This window comes from Manihot esculenta, chromosome 9 (genome assembly GCF_001659605.2).
Source record: "Manihot esculenta cultivar AM560-2 chromosome 9, M.esculenta_v8, whole genome shotgun sequence".
Taxonomy (NCBI): Eukaryota; Viridiplantae; Streptophyta; class Magnoliopsida; order Malpighiales; family Euphorbiaceae; genus Manihot; species Manihot esculenta.
In genome coordinates, this window is record NC_035169.2 from 6185392 (window position 1) to 6206074 (window position 20683).

At 33.7% G+C, this 20683-nt stretch overlaps 1 protein-coding gene across 3 annotated transcripts; it reads left to right on the top strand.

The window, feature by feature from the left end:
* The first annotated feature begins 960 nt into the window (after positions 1-960).
* Positions 961-18778, top strand: LOC110623695 (DNA-directed RNA polymerase I subunit 1). 3 transcript variants are annotated; one of them, XM_021768712.2, is made up of 21 exons: positions 961-1153; positions 1671-1840; positions 2653-2812; positions 2927-3244; positions 4494-4718; positions 4879-5052; positions 5446-5605; positions 7363-7553; positions 9124-9387; positions 9887-9975; positions 10136-10283; positions 10392-10610; positions 10830-11204; positions 11307-11454; positions 11662-11873; positions 12730-12932; positions 13352-13550; positions 13679-13944; positions 15144-15284; positions 16369-17218; positions 18057-18778. In XM_021768712.2, exons 1-21 carry the CDS (start codon positions 1139-1141, stop codon positions 18651-18653), a joined length of 5124 nt encoding a protein of 1707 aa, XP_021624404.1. In that variant the 5' UTR covers positions 961-1138; the 3' UTR covers positions 18654-18778. The 3 variants fall into 3 exon arrangements, with proteins under 3 accessions (XP_021624404.1, XP_043815977.1, XP_021624405.1); XM_043960042.1 differs by lacking the exons at positions 961-1153; positions 1671-1840; positions 2653-2812 and having other exon boundaries at positions 3044-3182; XM_021768713.2 differs by lacking the exons at positions 961-1153; positions 1671-1840; positions 2653-2812; positions 2927-3244 and adding an exon at positions 3300-4133.
* Positions 18779-20683: the final 1905 nt, after the last annotated feature.

The window sequence follows — 20683 nt, forward strand, 5'->3', positions numbered from 1 at the left end:
AATTAAATAAATTTTAATAAAAATATATTTATTAATCAAATTAAATATGAATTTAAATAGAAAACTCATCTAACCAATGAAAATTTAATTTTTTAATTCAAAATTTTAATTGAATTAAAGTTTTTAATAAAATCGTATTAAATAGAAATCTCATCTAATTAATTAATTAATATAAATATTTTTAATAATATAAAATTTATTTTTTATATTTACCCAATGCAGAAGTGTGTCTATATATATTTTCAAAAAAATAAAATAAAAAATATCTAATAATATTATTATGATAATAATTTTAATATTAATATTTTCACTAAAACTAAATGATCATTATTCTCTGGTTAAATTATATCATCATTTTGTTATTAAAATTAAGCTAAATTTAATAATACTATAAATATTTATTTTTAATAACTTTTATGAGAGTCAAGAAAAATTATTTTTATTTTAGAGTTTTGAAACTCTTGAAGTAATTTTTAAATTTTATTATAAAAAATTAATAGAAAAGTATTTTAGAGAAATGTAATTAAGAATTTTAAGCTTATATAAATTCTTTTATTAACATAAAAATTAAAATTTATACTAATTTAATTAATTTTGACAACCAATTAAAATTTTTCTTTTTATTGTAATAATTCTAAGTTAGTATGGGCATTTTTATTTTCCCTTCCATTATTATTATTATTATTTGAAATAATTTTTTTATTATTTTTGATTAAATATTAATGGTTCAATTTTTTTGTTAGTAAATAGATTAAGAAAGTGATATTTTAAATCTATAAAGATCTAACTGTTAATCACAGTGTAAATTTGGATGTTTTAGTAATTTTTCTGTTAATTTATTTCAATTTCCTTTCATAGCTTATGAATAAAATTTTGTTTATTTTGGACTATTTTGTAATTTGCAGTGTGTCTGTCTTCACTGCAAAAGTACCACTATAAATACTCAAAATTCCATCTCAGGTATACTGAGTTAAAACCTCCCAAAGACCCTAAAGATTTAAAAGCCATTGGCGTGCCCTTCTTTCTGCCGCCGACCGTTCCTCTCCTGCCCAAGCCGACCAATTCTCCGTACGCCGCCGTCTTCTCCTCGGGCTTGGACTCCGTTTTGCTGCTTTACTCTCGGCTCGGCAACGCCTATATGGCGACTACGGAGGTCAGCCAACTATCTTTTTTTGTTTTTCTTTTCTTCTGTTTGTTTGTGTTTGCATTTTATCTCATGCTATTCAAGTAGCTTAGAAGAAAATTGAGGAAAGGAAGTGAAAGGACAAGTATTCGGATTTATGCTGTTTTTGTTGTTTCGTTATGGTGCCGAAAAGGGAAGAACTCGATCGCAGCTTTTGTTATTTTGTAGTTCCCATGTTAATTTTATGTGGTCAAAATTGCAGTTCCGAAAAATAAACAAATTTGTAGTATGAATTCTTAATTTCTAACTGATGGGCTCTTTTTGGTTACTGATGTCAAGAATGATATAAGATAGCTTCAAACTCTTTATATGGGACTTTTGATTGCTTACATGTTCATGTTTTTTTTATGAAATAAGCCTTTATTGCTATCAGAATTATGTTGGATTGAAATGAGACATTTTTATTACATAAAATGACAACTTATTTATTTATTTTTATCACCTATTGAATTATTGTTCACAATTTCTGATTCCTATTTTGCTGCAGGGTACAACTGAGTCCATTGATTCCATAACCTTCAGTTTCTTAACAGATGAGGAGGTCAGAAACCATAGTTTTGTAAAGATCTCAAACCCCAGATTGCTTGATCTCGTGGAGAGGCCTATACCAGGCGGGCTATATGATCCAGCACTGGGGCCACTAAGTGAGAGGACAACGTATGCTTTTACTACATTTGTACATGAAAAATGTACTTATGCATCTGTGGCTTGATATTCAAACTTTTGAAGACAATGAATCATGTCGAAATTTGTTTGTGCAAACTAGAACTTATGACTTATTCCAATGTTTTATGCCTGTTAAAATTGGTGGATTGAAATTGTTATTCAGTGCTAGTTACTTATTGTAAATACTGGTTGATTGTTGTTTCAATTAACCAGAGTATGCGCCTTTCCTTTGATTTTTAAAATTTTTCTGTGGTGTACAGTTCTGCATATGAATTTTCAGGACCAACAATGGTAAAACCTTCCCAGGCTACAGCCCTGTGTCATTCCAATCGGATTTTTTTTTTCTTGTTATATGTGTGGGCTGAAAGAGTCTGATGGACTTATATTATTCAACTTTGAATTCTTTAAGTGGGTTGGCATTTCATGGACCAAACTCTTAAAGCATTGTTAAAAAAATGTGTGCTCTTGGTCATTTTCTTTAAAAAATTCTGATAGTTCTATTTTCTACATCCATGAACCTTTCTCAACTCTTGGATCTATCCAAGCTATGCCCCTTTCTTCTGTGACTTTTTTTTTCCCTTCTTTTTGGTTGGTTAAGTCTGCTTTTAAAGTGTATAACTTGAGTGCAATTACTTCTGTTAGTATCACATTACCAGGTATGAATGCAGCAAGTAATTTATTGTGGTGATAATTGATATTAATTGGTCAAGTTAGCAGTATCAATAGTTATTTTGCATATATATATATATAATTTATTTTGAACTACATAAAATTGATCTAGTTGGTTCTTCATTTTATTGCAGTTGCAAGGTATGTGGTCAGCGGTCAACCAATTGCCCTGGCCATTGCGGCCACATTGATCTTATTTCTCCAGTTTACAACCCACTGCTCTTTGGTTTTCTTCATAAACTTCTGCAAAGGACCTGCTTCTTTTGCTATCATTTTAGAGTACAGAGGGGCCAGGTAGTTTCACTATTCATGGTCTTTGTTGGACTTTATAAGGGTTCTTTGCTTTAACTTGCTTGGGCTTCTTTCCTCTCTGATTTTGTTTCTTTCAATATTTGACATCAATTTAAGGTTGAGAAATGTGTAAAACAACTGGAACTCATAGTGAAAGGTGATATTGTTGGGGCTAAGAGATTAGATTCAGTCTCACTAAATGAAGCCTTGTATCCGGAGGAAACTGATGGTAGTTCTGAATCTTGTTCTACAATTCATTCTGGAGCACAGCATCACAATGTTGAGCACATGAAGCAGCAAGGATGGACATCTCTTCAACTTTCTGAAGCAATGTCTGTTTTTAATAGTTTCCTGAAGCCAAAATTTAAGAAGTGTAAGAACTGTGAGAGGGCAAATCCTAATATTACCAAACCTACTTTTGGATGGTTCCACACGGTATATTGATGGCATACATCATGTCTCCTTTTGTTTTGTTCTTTATACTTTTTATGTAAATTTTATTTTTTTCATTTTTATTTTTAATAGATTCTATATTTTGGAAATGCCATAAATTCGTCTTTGGGAGGCATATTTAACATAGAAAAGAGTATGATTGAATCAGATTAGCGTTGAAATTTTTGTAGATAGATATAAACTAATAAAAAATTTCTGTTGCACATGCACACCCACACTCTCCTGTCCTGTTTTCTTCTTTATCTAAGGGGGAAAAAAAGCCATCTTAACCAAATAAGTGATATCTGGTGATTTGGTATCTTAGCTTGTGGAAAGGTTTTTGCTGCATAAATTGGTTTCCATGGAGTATACTTGTGCTTTGTGTCAACCATATGAATGAAATTAGATGCATACTTGATATTGTTAAAGTTTTGGTTTATGTGGGCATGAATTGCTCCATTTTGAAGCTGATGTCTTGCAATTCAATACTAATTATTAGTTATTAGGGAAATTTGTATTTGTCCATGTAAATTTTGTGGGGGTTTGATACTGGTAGAATAAAAAACTGAAGGAAAAAAAAGGTCTTAAGTAAAATAATGATTTCTTCTGATTCTGTATTTTCCTTGTATATTTATTGACTAGGTATGTTCAACAGATGTTTGGAATTTGACTGTAATACTAAAATTTTTTCACTTTTAAAATTTGATGATCTTATATTGTATACAGTACTGAAAGTTTAATTAGTTGGTTGGTGGTACCTGTACCAGTATTGTTAAAGATGCGAAAAGGCTCCAGGTGAGGGGCCACTGCCCTCACTTTGCCTGCCTGGGATGAGGTGCCTTCAAAGAGGCGAGCGCCTCTGACTCGAGGCACCTGGCTGGAGACCCCAAAGGTGTTGTCCCACTGAAATAATGTATTGTGTTGAAGGCATCATATTTTGATGCTTATTTTTTGTTTCATTATTGTAACCAGTGCGATGATTTAAGAATATTCCACTTTGTTAGGCATTTGTTCTGTCTTTTCCTAAATTATTTTATTGTGAAAACAAATTTGTCACCTATGATAATTTCCTGAATCTCAGGTTATCTTGCCTGAATACAGAAGGCTTTGTTGGATTTTTGAAAATTCTTTTATTCTGTTTTCTTATGGATTATTTAATTGTTGCTGCTTTATTGCTTTTAACCTGTGCTGTAATGCCATATCTGTATTTGTTGGCCTGCGTTAACTTTTTCCCTCTATTTCATTGATGCAGAGTGGTATGTCAGATGCCAGTATTAGAGCAAATGTGATTAGAGCCAAAAAGCTAGGAGGGCCATTAAATGGGGAAAGTGAAGGGGTGATGGATGTGGAGGATCCAGCTGCTCCTCCAGAAAACCAAGATACTAGTCGGAAGAGGCATAAGCAAAAAGGTGGGCAAGAGGTCCTTGAGTTCATTAAGCAGAAAAGTGTTTTCTCTAGGCAGCTTCTACCAACAGAGGTATGCTTCGTTCCAGCTTTGGCAAGTGCCCTTATTTAATGTGTTTGGCTGATGGAATTGACATTGGTTTTCCTGTCCCATAAAAAAGACATTCTGATAAGAATACATGTTTGAGATGTTCTGATTGGAAACTGCATACTAAACTTACTTCTTATTTCAGGTTAAAGATGTATTAGAGCTTTTATGGGAAAATGAGGCACGTCTCTGTTCGTTTATAACTGATCTTCAGCAGCAAGGGTTTGAAAAGAAAAAAGCGGGGCCCTCCATGTTTTTTTTGGAGACCATTTTGGTACCTCCCATCAAATTCCGGCCACCAACAAAAGGAGGTGATTCTGTAAGTACTTACAGAAATTCTTAACTCAGAGATCAGTATTCATGGTTTGGCAGTTGGATTTCCATTTGTTTCAATGGCTTGGTGGCCATTTTGAAAGTTTTGATGTAAATCATTGTATGTTTTTGCACATTTAAAATGAATGAAAACTTATATGCCCTTTAAAAAATGCTTGTTTGGAAAGTTTTTTTTTTCTCTGTACTTTACTATTTCAATTTTCATCCCTAGTTGAAAGTTGGGACTGGAGGTTCCCAGACTACATTATTCATTTTATTGTCTGATAAACTTGCAGGGTTATGTTCTGATTGTGGGGGTTTAGGTTGAGATGGGAGAGGTTCAAGGATACTTAAATGAGTGACTGTCTTTTTTCATTGTGCATATCGATTCTGCTTGCAGGTAATGGAGCATCCTCAAACTGTTTTGTTAAGTAAGATTCTGCAATCCAATATATCTTTGGGAGATGCTCACATTAACAAAGAACATTCAAAAGTAGTTAGACGATGGATGGAACTTCAGCAATCTATAAACATGTTATTTGATAGCAAAACTGCCAAGGGTAATTATGACTCTTCTACTCTGTCGAGTACATTTTTGTTTGTCCTTCATATATTTTATGTGGTTAATTGCTAATAAATATTAGACTTACAAACAAGGAAAAAAAATTATAATAGATCCTCACCTGAAGACATTTGCAGACTTCTGAAATTTACAACAATATACTTGAAATTTAGTTTCGGCTATAGATTCTTTTAGAATTTTGTATGGTGTTTGTCCAATGCTTGCTGGCTAATTTGTTTCTTTTAGTCTATTGCAGCTTGTTCTCTTGGTATGAGTTTCTTATTGACTACCTATTTATTCTAAAGACTTGGGGGAAATACTCAATGTCCGTCAAATGTTCACGCTTAAGATAGCAATTTGCAACCTTTAATTCTGGCCCTAACCTGTGTGCAACAGGATAGGATTCAGTGTTCCTATTCTGATCCAAACTTGAAATTATCAAACAATTTTTCAGTTCAGGTGATAAAAATAAGCCTAAAAATTTTAATTTTAATAATGGGAAAATTACTATAACCACTTTAAAATTTTATCTACTTTTAAGTAAAATTTAACTACTTTAACACTGTCCTTACTTAAAAATTCAGCACTGTGGCCCTTAATAAAATTAAAAGAAGAAGTCCTTTTACTGTGTAAAGTAATGTGTTGTAGATGAAAATTATGTTTTCTGGTATTGTCTTGGACTTATTTTGGAAATAAAGGGCGCCAGTTTAAACTTTCTTGAACTCAGGGCTAAAATATTGAATTACTAAAAGGAATGACAAATTGTGTCAGAAGAAACCCTAAAAACAACGTTTATACTGAGAATGAAAGAAGAAATTTTGGGAAGAAGAAGAAGAATCTTAGGAAAAGATAGATGAGAGAGAACTAGGAAGAATGCAGAGAAATTGGGAGATAACATCTGAATTGTCATTGATTCTAGCTGGTTTATTTTCCATCCAACCAAAATATCTGATTTATTATACCTCTAACAGATTCCCTAAGTAACCAGCTGGTTTATTTTCCCTCCAAAACCTTCTCTCTTGACACCGTTTCTCCTAACAGACTCATTAACCCTTCAGCTGCTTTGGCTACTAATCTATGTAGCCTATCAGCTTACATTCATTCCTCTGTCTTCTGCCTCAGCTTCTTTCTCATACAAATTATATTGCACCTAGGCTCTAGTATCCGTAGGCGCTTCTTTTACCCTTAATAACTAGATTTTTAACTTTTCAGTTTAAAGGATATATTCAATATTCATCAGTTTTTTGATAACTTGTTACTTTCCAATTTTCCTGTAGTGGTGTTGCATAAACCTGCTGAATGGAAGCTTCTTTTATTTTATTTTTTTTAAATTTTTTCCCCTCCTTCTGTACTTTATGAATGAAAGAATGGGCAGAGTATGATGAATAAATTTTTGCTGACAGTAAGTGCTTTGTTTATCCTTTCTAGAACCATGTTAATTCTCGTGATGCGCCATGTTTTTGCTTTCATTTAGATCTGTAAGATCTGTCTTTAACAATGTCTGTTTCTGCTTACACTTTGTTGTATCATGATGCACCTTTTTTTTTCTCTTTTAAAATATAATCCTGAGTGTTGCTCAGGGACTCGGGGAAAGAGTGAGAAAGTTAATTTGGTATTTTTGTACTTTATTTGCTTCTGCTTCTATATGTCTGTTTTCTGTGTTTATATGCAATTCTCGTTTACCAGTTTGAGAAGTAATCTGACCGACATTGGTGAGGCTCACTTCAATGATGGTCTGTCTATTCTTGATTGTAGGCACCGGTCAAAGGGATGTGGCTTCTGGAATATGTCAGTTGCTTGAGAAGAAGGAAGGTTTATTTCGCCAAAAGATGATGGGAAAGAGGGTTAATTATGCATGTCGATCTGTTATCTCCCCAGATCCCTATTTAGGTGTTAATGAAATTGGAATTCCTCCGTGCTTTGCAGTAAAGTTAACTTATCCTGAGGTAACAACTACCTATATATCATTTTTTATTTGTTATAGTTCTTATTGCATACCTTCTTTTTAAAGGTTTGCTAAGTTGGTTGTAGCTGCTTTTAGTTACTAGCCTTCTAATTGTTTCTAATCTGTATTAAATATTATGTTATTTATGTAGACTTTGTAAGATAATTATGTGTGCATGTGAAGTCGTATCTTCAAATGTGTTACTACAATTTTGCATTGCATGTTCATTTTCCTTACTCCCTGATTAGGCAAATAGTTGGATAATGTCATTTTTATCTTTTTCTTTTTTTAGATTAGTTTTGCATAACATAACCTACAGAAAGCGAAGTTAAGATTGTGTTGGCACAAGCCATGATGATTTTCTGATCTTTATCTTTGAAGCATGGTCTAAAATCACTGTCATGGCGATGTTTGTTGTCGCGTGTAACAGAAATAGGCCTGTAATGGCTGAATCTAATAAGTATAGTCTATAGATACATCAAATAAAGATATCAAATATGTAATAGAAAACAATTGATGGAAATGTTGTGTGCATTTCATTTAAAACATCTGAATCATTGAGGTAGCAGTCATCACTGATTACTTAATGGTGCCATTGCCATTAAGTAATGGTGGTTGTCATTACCTATTCAATTCAGAATTTGCCTATAAATAACTGAGTAACGGGTAATGGGACCTTGAAAACCTATAAATAATGTAATGGCCATTATTAAACCATGCTGAGAAGATCAAATAGCTAATTTGTTGATTTTTTTAATTTGAATTTTGATGTGTCAGTAACTAGCTGGGACTATATAGGAGGCTCTTCTTTGGGTGATTAGTTGGTGGGGGTTTCACTCATTTTATCAAAAGATTTCAAAGCAAGCAGTGAAATTACTCTTAAGACTTTTAAGAGTTTTCATCAAGAATTGAACATGGATCTTTTAATTTAGCAGTACAGTAAAAATTATAATCTGACAAGGAATGGTAAGAGATCCTTGGTGTAAACTATGCAATAAAACAGACTTACCAAAGGAAACATGCTAAAAGTACTGCTTTGGTGTATGACCTATAGGATGCCTACAAAAATCGTGTAGCTTTGCTGCGTTTTAGGATTGCCTTTACCATCTTGAGCTTTATGCTTCTGGCTCTAATGTAAGAGGTGCGGGGACTGAACTACTTACCAAGTTGAAATTCATGAAGATGATGCTAATGTAACGTGATCACATACATGTGTGTATTCTATTGGGTGGGGTGTTCTGGTTGTAGTTTAGATTTGTGTGGTTTTATTGTTATACTCAATAATATTGCATAGAACATTTATCTTTTATCTTTAGTCCCTTTGTAGAGGAATTTTCTTTTCTGAAATTAAGATGATGACTATGTGCTGAAGCATTACAAAACAGAATTTTTGTTTGGCCCTCATTGTTTATTGCATACTTCATTTAGTTTATGAATGTGCCTACAGATAATACATCTGGACAGTACATCTTTTTGTGGCTATAGGAGGTGGATGCGAATCTAATGAGTGGTTGTCCTGATTTTGAACTTCTCCTGTTCCTTTTCTGCCTTTAATGTTATTACCCTTGCAGAGAGTGACTCCCTGGAATATTGCCAAGTTGAGGAATGCTGTGATCAATGGATCTGAAAGTCACCCTGGTGCTACACACTATGTTGATAAGTTGTCGATTAACAAACTACCACCTGCCCGGAAAGCACGGATTTCCATTTCACGGAAATTACCTTCCTCACGGGGAGCTGTTACAGAACCAGGGAAGAGTTCTGATTGTGGATATGAAGGCAAGATCGTATATCGCCATTTGCAAGATGGAGATGTTGTTCTTGTCAATCGACAGGTGGATAACCATCTGAATAGATATTCATCTATGATGTGTCTGATGACATTCACAATATGTATTAATATTTTTCTTCTTTCAAATGGAAATTATGCTTTTGATGTACTTGCTTTATTGGAATTATACGGTCTGTCTGAATATATGAGCTTTAGCTTAGTTGTATTTAAGTTGTCCAAAAGACTGAAATATTGAGGCTGAGCCCTTGTTCAAGCCAAATGTATGCTAGAAGGATTGAGCTGAGGCATTCTATGCTGTATCAGTGTTTGCAACTTCAGTTATATGTCTGCTACTCTTAATCAATTGATTTTTCATTTAGAGGATCCAAATATTGCTTATGATTAAAAAAAGTCAGAGTTCAGAGGAATTTGGATTAGATTTTACCTGCAAGAAAAGTACATGAGAACAGCTTCGGGAAATCTTATATGACTTGGACACAAAAAAGGAAAATAACTTGTTCCATGTGATTGCCTTGTTCTGATTTAAATCTTTTACATTGCAGCCTACACTTCATAAACCCAGTATAATGGCACATGTTGTTCGTGTATTGAAGGGGGAGAAGACGCTTCGTATGCACTATGCAAATTGCAGGTATCATTTTTATGTACTTGTTTGTTTTCATAAAGCATGGCATTGTTCTGTACACATTTTAATATATATATATATATATATGTGTGTGTGTGTGTGTGTGTGTGTATGCATGCCTTTTTTTTCATTGTAAAAATTTAATATCTGCTTCCTTTTGTTCCAGTACATACAATGCTGATTTTGATGGTGATGAAATGAATGTTCATTTCCCACAAGATGAAGTTTCTCGTGCTGAAGCATACAACATTGTCAATGCAAATAATCAGTATGTCAGGCCTTCCAATGGTGAACCTCTTAGAGCCTTGATTCAGGTTTCAGCATTTCCTTGATATCCATGTCTATGGCCATTTACTACTCTTCTTTTCTTGATCATTTTTAGTGTACTTGGTAACTTATGTTCCTTTATTTTTAATTTTCAGGACCATATTATCAGTTCGGTACTTCTTACGAAGAAGGATACTTTTTTAAGACAAGATGAATTTACTCAATTACTTTATAGTACTGGGGTGTCCACTTCTGCACCAACCACTTTCCATGGTAGACCTGGGCAAAAAGTTCTATGGTCACAATCCGAAGATGAGATTGACACCATTCAACCCGCCATATGGAAACCAGAGCCTCTTTGGACAGGAAAACAGGTTAGATTATGAAATTTTCAAATAAATTCTGTAACATTCTTATCTTTTTGATCGTTTGGAAGTTATTTTTTTTTTAAATTACTTCCAATATTCTTCAACAAAAAAAATTCTGCTGAAGAATATGATGTGCAAGGACAGCTAATATTTATGTCATTATGTGGTGATTTTGCAGTCTACTCTGTTTGTGATTTAGTTGTTAATGGTTCCATGGTTTTTTAGGTCATTACTGCTGTGTTAAATCACATCACAAAGGGTCATCCACCCTTTACAGTAGAAAAAGATGCGAAAATTCCATATAACTTTTTCAAGAGTAGAGCCAATGACTATAAGCCCTGCAAGGAAAAGAAATCTGGTGGAAGGGGAAAGAAGTCGGGTGAAGATAAGGACCACAAATCTGTTGGAGACACTCTTGAAAAAAAGGAGCTTGGAGAAGAGAAGTTGTTTATTTACAGGAATGAATTGGTTCGGGGTGTGATTGACAAGGCTCAGTTTGGTGAATATGGTTTGGTGCATACAGTTCATGAACTCTTTGGCTCAAATACTGCAGGCATTTTACTCTCTGTATTAAGTCGTTTGTTCACTGCTTATTTGCAGGTCAAGAAGCTTTAGATTAATATCTGTTGTGATTTTCTTGTTGAATTGTGACAATTTTGTTGCTGTGCTTTATCATGTTTTAACTATTCCATTAATTATCAGATGCATGGGTTCACTTGTGGAGTGGATGATCTTTTGATATTGAAAGCTCAAGATAATGAAAGGAAGAAGCAACTTGAAAGCTGTGAAAAGAGTGGCGAATTAGTTCATCGTAATTTCATTGGAATTGAGGATGAAAACCTTAATATAGGTGTTGCTTTTGCCCTCCTCTCCTTCCTAATTTGTGGACTGCATAGCTTGGAAAAATTTATCAACAAGTTCATTTAATGTTTACTTGATAAATTAGGGAGCTTGATAGGTAGTATTAGGTGTGAATGTGGTTTCAAATGTTATTTGTTCTGTTATGCAATGGATGCATGTATTATTATTTTTATCATCATCATTATTTTTTTTACAGATCCTGTGGAATTGCAATTGAAGATTGAAAATACTATTCGCTCCCGTGATGAAGATTCTGGCTTATCTTATTTGGATAGGCTGATGAGTAATGAGCTTAATACCAAAACAAGCTCGGGGGTCATTGATAAGTTGTTGTCTGATGGCTTAGTAAAACCATCTGTAAAGAATTGCATCTCTCTAATGACTACATCTGGTGCTAAAGGTAGCAAGGTAAGTTTCTGTCATTCTGGTAGTGCTTGGTGAATTCTACTTGCCTCGGAATTGGCAGTGGCAATCTTCATATCCATGCTTTTGTTTTTATGTGCATCCATGTCACCCTGCTTCCTCTGAAAGCATTTGTAACCAAGAGGATGTAGCAAAACCTACTTTTTTGATAGTGAGTATCGCCTAAAATATAATCATTTGTTTGTCATGTGATGATGATTCCAATGTTGACCATATGTTTTCCCTTTCTGTGTAATTGAAGTCTGTTAAATACTTGATCCTATTGTTGGTATGGGCGAGGATTTAAGCACTTGAAATATTAATTTGATTAAGTTCAATCAGTTTTTGAGATTTGACTCAGTGGTATTGGAGGCATTTTCAAAATTGAGATACGAATTTGAACTCCATTCAACGTAATAATGGTTATCTTTGCCAATAACTCCTGTCAAAGTAATAATGGTTATCTTTGCCAATAATTCTTCTGGGAACCTTGATACCTTGCGTTCTATGCATCCTTCTGAAAAACTATATGTAGTTTTTTCTTCTGCCTCTGAAGATTGCACTTGATTGTGTCTGAATCTAGTTTACAAGTCCATGTAATTGTAAATTCCTGTTTGAGTGACTGAAGCTTTAATTTGCTGTTGAAATGATTTGCTTAATTTGTGGGTTGTCAACTACTCGTCATTTTTCACATCTGACCTTCAAAGCCCTGGTTTATACACTGGCTAATGGGTTGCACTTGCATATCGGTTTATGTGGTACTCAAGTAGTGAGACTGGCAGGACCTTAAAGTCTTGCTATTAACAGTTTTCTTGATGTCTAAGACTTTTGTGGTGTAACTAATAGCAATGTATTTGTCCAGGTGAATTTCCAACAAATTTCTTCTTTTTTGGGACAACAAGAATTGGAAGGGAAAAGAGTCCCTCGAATGGTGTCTGGAAAGACCTTACCCTGCTTTCCTCCATGGGATTGGGCAGCTCGTGCTGGAGGCTATATTATTGATCGTTTTCTTACTGGTCTTCGTCCCCAAGAATATTATTTTCATTGCATGGCTGGTCGTGAAGGGTACATAAACATCAATATTAATCTTTTCTCAGTTTGCATAAGTTTGAGGCAATGTTAAATTTATATGCTCTGTCCCATAATTTTTGTCCACTTTGCTTTTTCACGCAAATTAAGAAATACCATTTCTGTTATTAACTTTTCAATTATTCCCATATTAAATACATCAAGTTTTATTAAATACTAAGAGATGTTTTGGGAGGTTTCTTGGAAATAAGATGAAATTAAATAGGGTTATAATAGTCAATTTATATGTTATTATAGTCAAAGTCGACAATAATTTTGGAACAAAAAAAAAAAAGGAAAGATGGACAAAATTATGGAACGGAAGGAGTATAATTTTTTTATATGTAGTCATATGCATCATGATAATTCAGTTCAGGAGAATCTTGAAAAATGTTAACCAAATTTCTTTACTGTAGGCTTGTTGATACAGCAGTCAAAACATCTCGTAGTGGATACCTACAAAGATGCCTGATTAAAAATCTCGAGTGTCTGAAAATTGGCTATGATCATACAGTTCGTGATGCTGATGGATCAGTCATTCAATTTTTCTATGGAGAAGATGGTGTGGATGTTCATCAAACAGGCTTTATTGCAAAATTCAAAGAATTAGCACTGGTAGATTTTTGTTTTTTATTTTTGGTGTGAACTTTGGATGTGACTGCGATCCTATATCAGAATCGAAAATTGTATTTTCAAAATCCAAATTCTGAACTATTCTCTTGACATTCCCATCCATGTTGCAGAATCAAGACATGATTCACAAAAGATGTGGTGGTCAGCTTGGCACGTTTAATACTTACATTTCGGGATTGCCTATTGCTCTTAAAGATAAAGCAGATAAATTCTTTGATGATTTTCCTCTAATTGGGCGAGTGGCTTCCAATTTGGTGAAGCGTGAGGATTTATATAATTTAATAAAGCAGAAGTTCCTCTTGAGCCTTGCACAGCCTGGAGAACCAGTTGGTGTGCTAGCTGCTCAGTCTGTAGGAGAACCATCAACACAGATGACGTAAGGTTTTTTCTATATATGTGTGTAGTGTTTGTGGGTTATCTTTCCTTGATAAATTTTGTATGTGTTCCTACTTAACTCATGATAGCTTGACCATGCCTTTTGGGTTAAATGGTTTGTGCATCTGCATTTTTCATAGACTGGTACTGGTCTGTTGGCAGTTATTTAATATCCATGAATTTGTTCTGCAGGTGGTGTTATATTTTAGTTCAGAGAGGAAAAAATGTTAAATATTATTTTCTTGATATTGTACCCCTTAAAAATTCATCTTAAAAATTCATGTGTTACTCTGGTTTGTGAATTACTTAACGAGGATGTAATTTGCTGGTCCTATTACAATGTTTGCTTACTTGCTTTGTCATTTCCATAATGAAATCTTCGATGCAATAACTTTATATTGTGCCTTAAAGAAATCATGTTCTGCTCTAGTTTGTGAATCACTAATAAGGATGTAACTCGCTGGTTCAATTGACTCCTTTTTGGGGGGCTTTAATTGTTTCTATTTCTATGGTTAGTTTGAATTCTAACATAATATTGTTTGTGTAATTATCTGGGAGTTCTTTTCTAATAATTCTGTTTGTAGATTGTTAGGTAGATAATGTCCTTTTGGCATACTGATTTATTTTGAATGGAAGTAATAGATAATTTGATTCTCTTATAGTATTAAATTGAAAATGTGAGGGATTATTTAAAATTTTATTTTTTGATGAAAAAGGCGCTAATTAATTGAAATTTTATTGGGGGACTACTAGATAATCATAATTATTGCATTTGCAATTTTGTAAGATGGACTGATTGATAAAACAATACCTTTGAAGTTGTAAACGGATTGGTTTAAGTGATAGTGAAAGATTCTGAAAGTTTCATGGGATTGATGGGGGATATCTTTGGGAACGCAAACAGGGTACTGGAAGGGTCTAGCATAATTTCTACCGGTTCAAATATTTCTAAATGCATTTCTTTGTCAATGCAACTTGGAGGTTGAAGTATCAATGCATAGATATAATGAAACATTTAATTCATGTTGATGATGGATGTGTTTAAAAAGAGACGAAAGGGATTTCCATTTATTTTTGTTGATTACTGCAATGTTGATTGCGTCAAATTCTATTATTCTTTTGTGTTTAACATTCCCAGTTTATTATTATTTACTTCATTTAAGCTAATACTTTTTTGTTTATTTTGATGTTGACGTACAGGTTGAATACTTTCCATCTGGCTGGGCGAGGTGAAATGAATGTCACACTTGGAATTCCTCGTCTGCAGGAGATCCTGATGACTGCCTCAAGTGATATTAAGACTCCAATAATGACCTGTCCTCTGCAAATGGGGCAAACAAAGTTAGTTGCTTATACTTTTATTGTCACTTTGCATAGAAAGCTATCTTAGAAGAATATTAGTTGCTAGTTAGTTGTGCATTGCCTCCTACGAATAGCATCAAGATGTTTTGTATCATGTGTTTCTTCTTTTCCTTGTTGGACACATTTATGAACATGATTTTGAAATTGGATAGATAATTTAAAAGACAATACTGACTATAGTTCATCTATAGACTGTCTACTACATCTCTATATCCTTGGTTTTTTTCCTTTTTCCTCACACTCCTACTTTGCTTATTGCCCCATGTATATATTTGGTTCTGCTCCGATTCTCACTTCTTAAAGCAAATTTATGCAAATTTTTCACAAAAAGTAATACTTAAAATACCTTTTTAAGTTTTAAAGTTAGTTATTAATGCAAATTATATTATATATATGAAACACATTTAAATTATTTGCAATCTATATAGTGTGTACATGTATGAAAATAATAATATAAGTATATCATTTAATGTACCTTTTAGTTATCTTTTTATCATATAATATTTAATTATAGGATAGATATGTAACTAATGATTAAATATATCATAAATATTGTAATACTCTTGTAATTAAGAATTATAAAATAATTTGATATTTTATATTAAAATTATTAAGAAAAGATGGATGAATAAAAGATCAAAATAGTATGTGAATTGCCCATAATTATAAAATATATGTATATACATATTATGATATTAATACATAAAGGTAGAAATATATTTTTAGCTCAAGATAGTTTTGTGGGATTTTAAATATGCATTTGATTCTATTTCACTAAATTGGATACAACTGTACAAAAATTATGGTTGAGGTTAAAATTTATAAAATTAAAGGAACTGTACAGGATCCACTTGATGATAACTTCTACTGGAACTAGTTCTATAGCAAGTATATGGGGATACACTTATCATGCTCTAACCACATAAGCTTTCAAAGCAAGTGATTGTTTCAGTAGTGGTATAAATCCATTTTGTTCAAGCAAGGTGCTTATTAGATACATGAGTGAGAGATGGTTATTGTCCCATGATGGAGAGTAGCAAATTGATATGTTTGTTTTTCGTAGGGAAAGTGCAGAGTATCTTGCGGATAAATTGAAGAAGATCACTGTGGCAGAAGTAATAGAGAGCATGGAAGTGTCTCTATTGCCACTTGCTACTCAGGACAGTGATTGTTGCAGAATTTATAAGCTTGAAATGAAGCTTTATATACCTGCACATTACCCAAAATATGCCAATATGTCCGTAGAAGACTGGGAAGAAACCTTAGAGGTGGCTTTTGTAAGGGAGTTGGAGGATGCTATACAAAATCACATGCTTTTGCTTTCTAGAATTAGCGGCATCAAAAATTTTTTGCCAGATTCACAGTCTAGGGCTTCAAATGAGGCAGATGAAGATGGTTCTGGGGAGAGGTCACACAAGGCAGAAAATGATGATGATGATGAGGAGGAGGACGATGGTGAAAAGGCTGAGGATCTTGGTTTAGATGCTGAGAAAAGAAAGGTTCGAGCTACAGATGAGATGGATTATGATGATGGCTTTGAGGATCATCTGAATGAAGTGGAGTCCATAGCCAGTGAAGAGTCTTCTGGATTTGAAAGTGAAATTGATCAAGGTGACAATGAGATTGACATTCGTAAGGATGCTGTGCTTGACAATGAAGCTTCTGAAAGTCCTCTGCAGGGAAAGCCCTCTAAGCCCAAGTCAAAGATTGTAGCCCCTGAGACCCCATCTCGTGGTGAAAGCCATTCTGAACCCAAATCAAGGGATAAGAAGAAAAAACAAAAAGCCAAACGCAGTAAAGGGCCAAAATTGGTGAAAAAGGACTATGATAGAGCAATCTATGTGGAAACCAGGAATATGCACTTTGAGGTCCACTTTAAATTCACCAATGAGCCTCATATTTTGCTGGCTGAGGTATGTAACAATCTGAACAAGTTTTAAATTTATTTCTGTTCAAAATTCGTGAGTGTTCTGTAAGCTTCAATGGTATTGATCCATGGATTATCTTTGTGAACATAGGCAGTTCATTTTTTTTCAATTTTTTTATAAACTTTAATCTCTATTAAAATATCTTCCTTGCAGATTTAATCTCTATCTAAAAATCTTTTTCCCATTCCAGTGAATTTTGAAGGATTCAATTTGTTTCTGTTTTTAGTATTGGTGTTGATCTGTATTTTTTCTGTTAATATATTCATCTGGTTTCAATTCACAGTATCTTGTTTATAGTAATGGAAATTGTCATATTCTTATGCTCTCTTTCAAATAGATTTTCTACTAGCATCCTCTAGGCAGCAACCTATCATATTCATATAAATTTTACTTGTAGCATATATTAGATGTCAGTGTAAACTTTTTATGCATAATATGATGAGAACCAGGAAAGAATCCTTTTTGCAACTTTAATTAGATAGATTCAGTTGCACCTTTTTCGCAATTTCTTTAACTGCATGTGTTTAATGCTTCATTATACCTGTGAATGGTGATGAAGATTCATGACCATTGGTTTCCTTGAGCAGAGATAACCATTGCTAGAAGATGCCTGCTTATGTGCTGGTCCTCTCTCTCTCTCTCTCATAAAAAAGGATCTTTCACTTTCGTTTATGGAAATATTAATAGAAACTTTTTGTTGAGCACCTTCGTGGATGATTAGCATGCAAATTTGTTGATTTAGTTTCTCAATGTTCAAGTCAATGCAAATTATTCTAAATGCAACCCAAGAGTTGAAAATAAAATGCTTGTTAATCATATGTAGATTGCAAAGAATTCGGCGAAGAAGGTTTATATCCAAAACCCTGGGAAGATTGAGCAATGTCGAGTGACTGATTGCAAAGAAAATCAAGTGATTTACTACGGGGAGAATCCAAAGGAGAGGGTCGATATTGAGCCTAAAGAAAAAGAAAAGTTTCCTGCACTGCATGTAACTGGAGTGGATTTTAATGCTTTCTGGCAATTGCAAGATCACTTGGATGTAAGGTATCTATATTCCAATAACATTCATGCTATGCTAAGAACTTACGGAGTGGAAGCTGCGAGGGAAACCCTTATTAGAGAGATAAATCATGTATTCAAGTCTTATGGTATCTCTGTCAGTACTCGACATTTGTCGCTTATTGCTGATTTTATGACTCATTCTGGCGGATATCGTTCAATGAGCCGCCTTGGGGGGATAGCGGAATCCGTGTCGCCTTTTAGTAAAATGTCTTTTGAGACGGCTTCTAAATTCATTGTTGAAGCAGCACTGCATGGCGAAACTGACGAGTTAGAGACTCCGTCTGCTCGGATATGTCTTGGATTGCCTGTGAAAATGGGTACTGGTTCTTTTGACTTGATGCAAAAACTTGAAATTTGATGAACAATCTTAATTTCTCAAGGATGCAGATTCTGATTTGCTTCCTGTCTTTTTGATGTAAAATTATATGTAAGATGTATGATTTTTTGCCCCTAATTAATATGATTAGGCATGATTCAAGATTTCATTGATGTTTGGATCTTAGAGACCTTAATGAAACAAAACTCCAATGTTCTTTCTGACAAGTAGCTGCTTGGTTTTTCTTTTGCTTAGTTTCCGTTAAGATTAAACGACTTGAATTAAATGACTTGATTTAAGTTACTGTTATCATCAAAATTGAAATTTGCTTAAACTCGTGATGTCTATTATATTTGTCGAAGTTACAAGTGAACCATTTAGTTTATATCTGTACACAAAAGTTACAAATGAAATGCCAAATTATTGCTATTGACATTGTTGGTAATTTTTGTCGGTAATTTTTAAGTTTCAAATATTAGTTTGTATAAATTATATTTTAATTTCTAAATTTTAACATAATTAAAGGATTAATGTTTTGCCGAGGCTTATTTAATTAATTGTTAAGATAAATTATATTTTATCTTGTCGGCGAGAGAAATATTAAAAAACCACACGCTTCCTCTAAAAAAGCCAGGAAATCCAAGAGATACGTGTAGACCCTTCACACCCAATCCCTGATGCCAAGCCCATGAGCCCGGAACCAGTGCCGGAATCGGATCCTATCCTGCTTCTACAGCATGAAGCGGTGGGCAAAACAGAATTCACATAAAGATTGAGAAAAACCACAGAATATCTTATGGGTCGGGTTATGGAAGCGGAGAGACCCAGTCTGGTCCTCGTTTCGGTGATCAGGGCGGTACAGTAATGATAGTGCTAGAGGTGTCATATCTGGGATGGGGCCATTGGTACACCCGCAGGGAGCTTGAGGTCTCTACTAACGGTTTTACTGACGAGAATGTGATTGGCGATTTGCGAAGGTGGGTGTGGAATTGTTTACTGGAGTGTTATGGAGGACAATTCTAAAGTTGCCATTAAAAACTTGCTTAACAACAGGTATAATTTGAGATAATGGGTTGTTATTTATTGAGAAATCTTGCTTCAGAGATTGGATTAGGTTTAAAAGCTTGTTGTTCTTGAACTTGATCTAGGGGACAAGCTGAGAAGGAGTTTAAAGTAGAAGTAGAAGCAAAAGGATGGGTGAGGCACACGAATTTGGCGAGGTTGCTTGGTTATTGTGCTGGAGGAGTTCATAGGTACTTCGATTTTCTGCTTTAAACTATTCACATTTCATTTTCAGTAGTGCAAGTTAGATTTCATATTTCAGAATTCTCGAGGTACTTGTTTTTATAGCTTTTTTTTTTCGTAGCTTAAAAAGAAGAACAAAGGAGAATTTGGAAAAGAAGAGAATCAGAAACAGGGAAAACAGAAATTAGGGCGAGAACAAGAACAGAAGAGGAAGACAAATTAGAAAGAAAACCCTAGATTCAATAAAGGAAGAGGAGGAGGAAGCTGAATTTGAAGCAATGCCCACTTTGAAACTAACTCTTATACCAATAATCGAGTAAGAACACAATAGATCACTGAAGGGGATCATGAAGAAATAAATTGAACATCTGCAAATTACAATGCTATGTTATTCAAACAATTCCCATATTTATATTTTTTTTCTCTGATCTCCTCATCCATAACAGCCTGATTTGCTCATAACATCATATTTTTCTATGTGGATAGAGACAACGAGGAGGAAAGTAAATAGTGAAAGAGGAAGAGGGTGAAAATTTTTTTAGAGGGTGTTTTTGAAATTAAAATTATTTCTCCTTCTTTTAAGGGTCGTAGATGAAATGAACTCTAATTTTAAAATATAAAATTTAAATGGTTGATTTTAAAAATAAGAAAATTAATTTAAAATTTAAAAATTAAAGTATAATTTACTTTAATTGTTAAATAAAAATAATAAAATTGATAATTAATAGTTGATAATTAATAAGAGATAAAATTATAAATGATAAGTGACTGAAGAAAAATAGGGTTTTACAATGGTTTGGTAAGCTTATTCTTGGAAGAAGACGTGC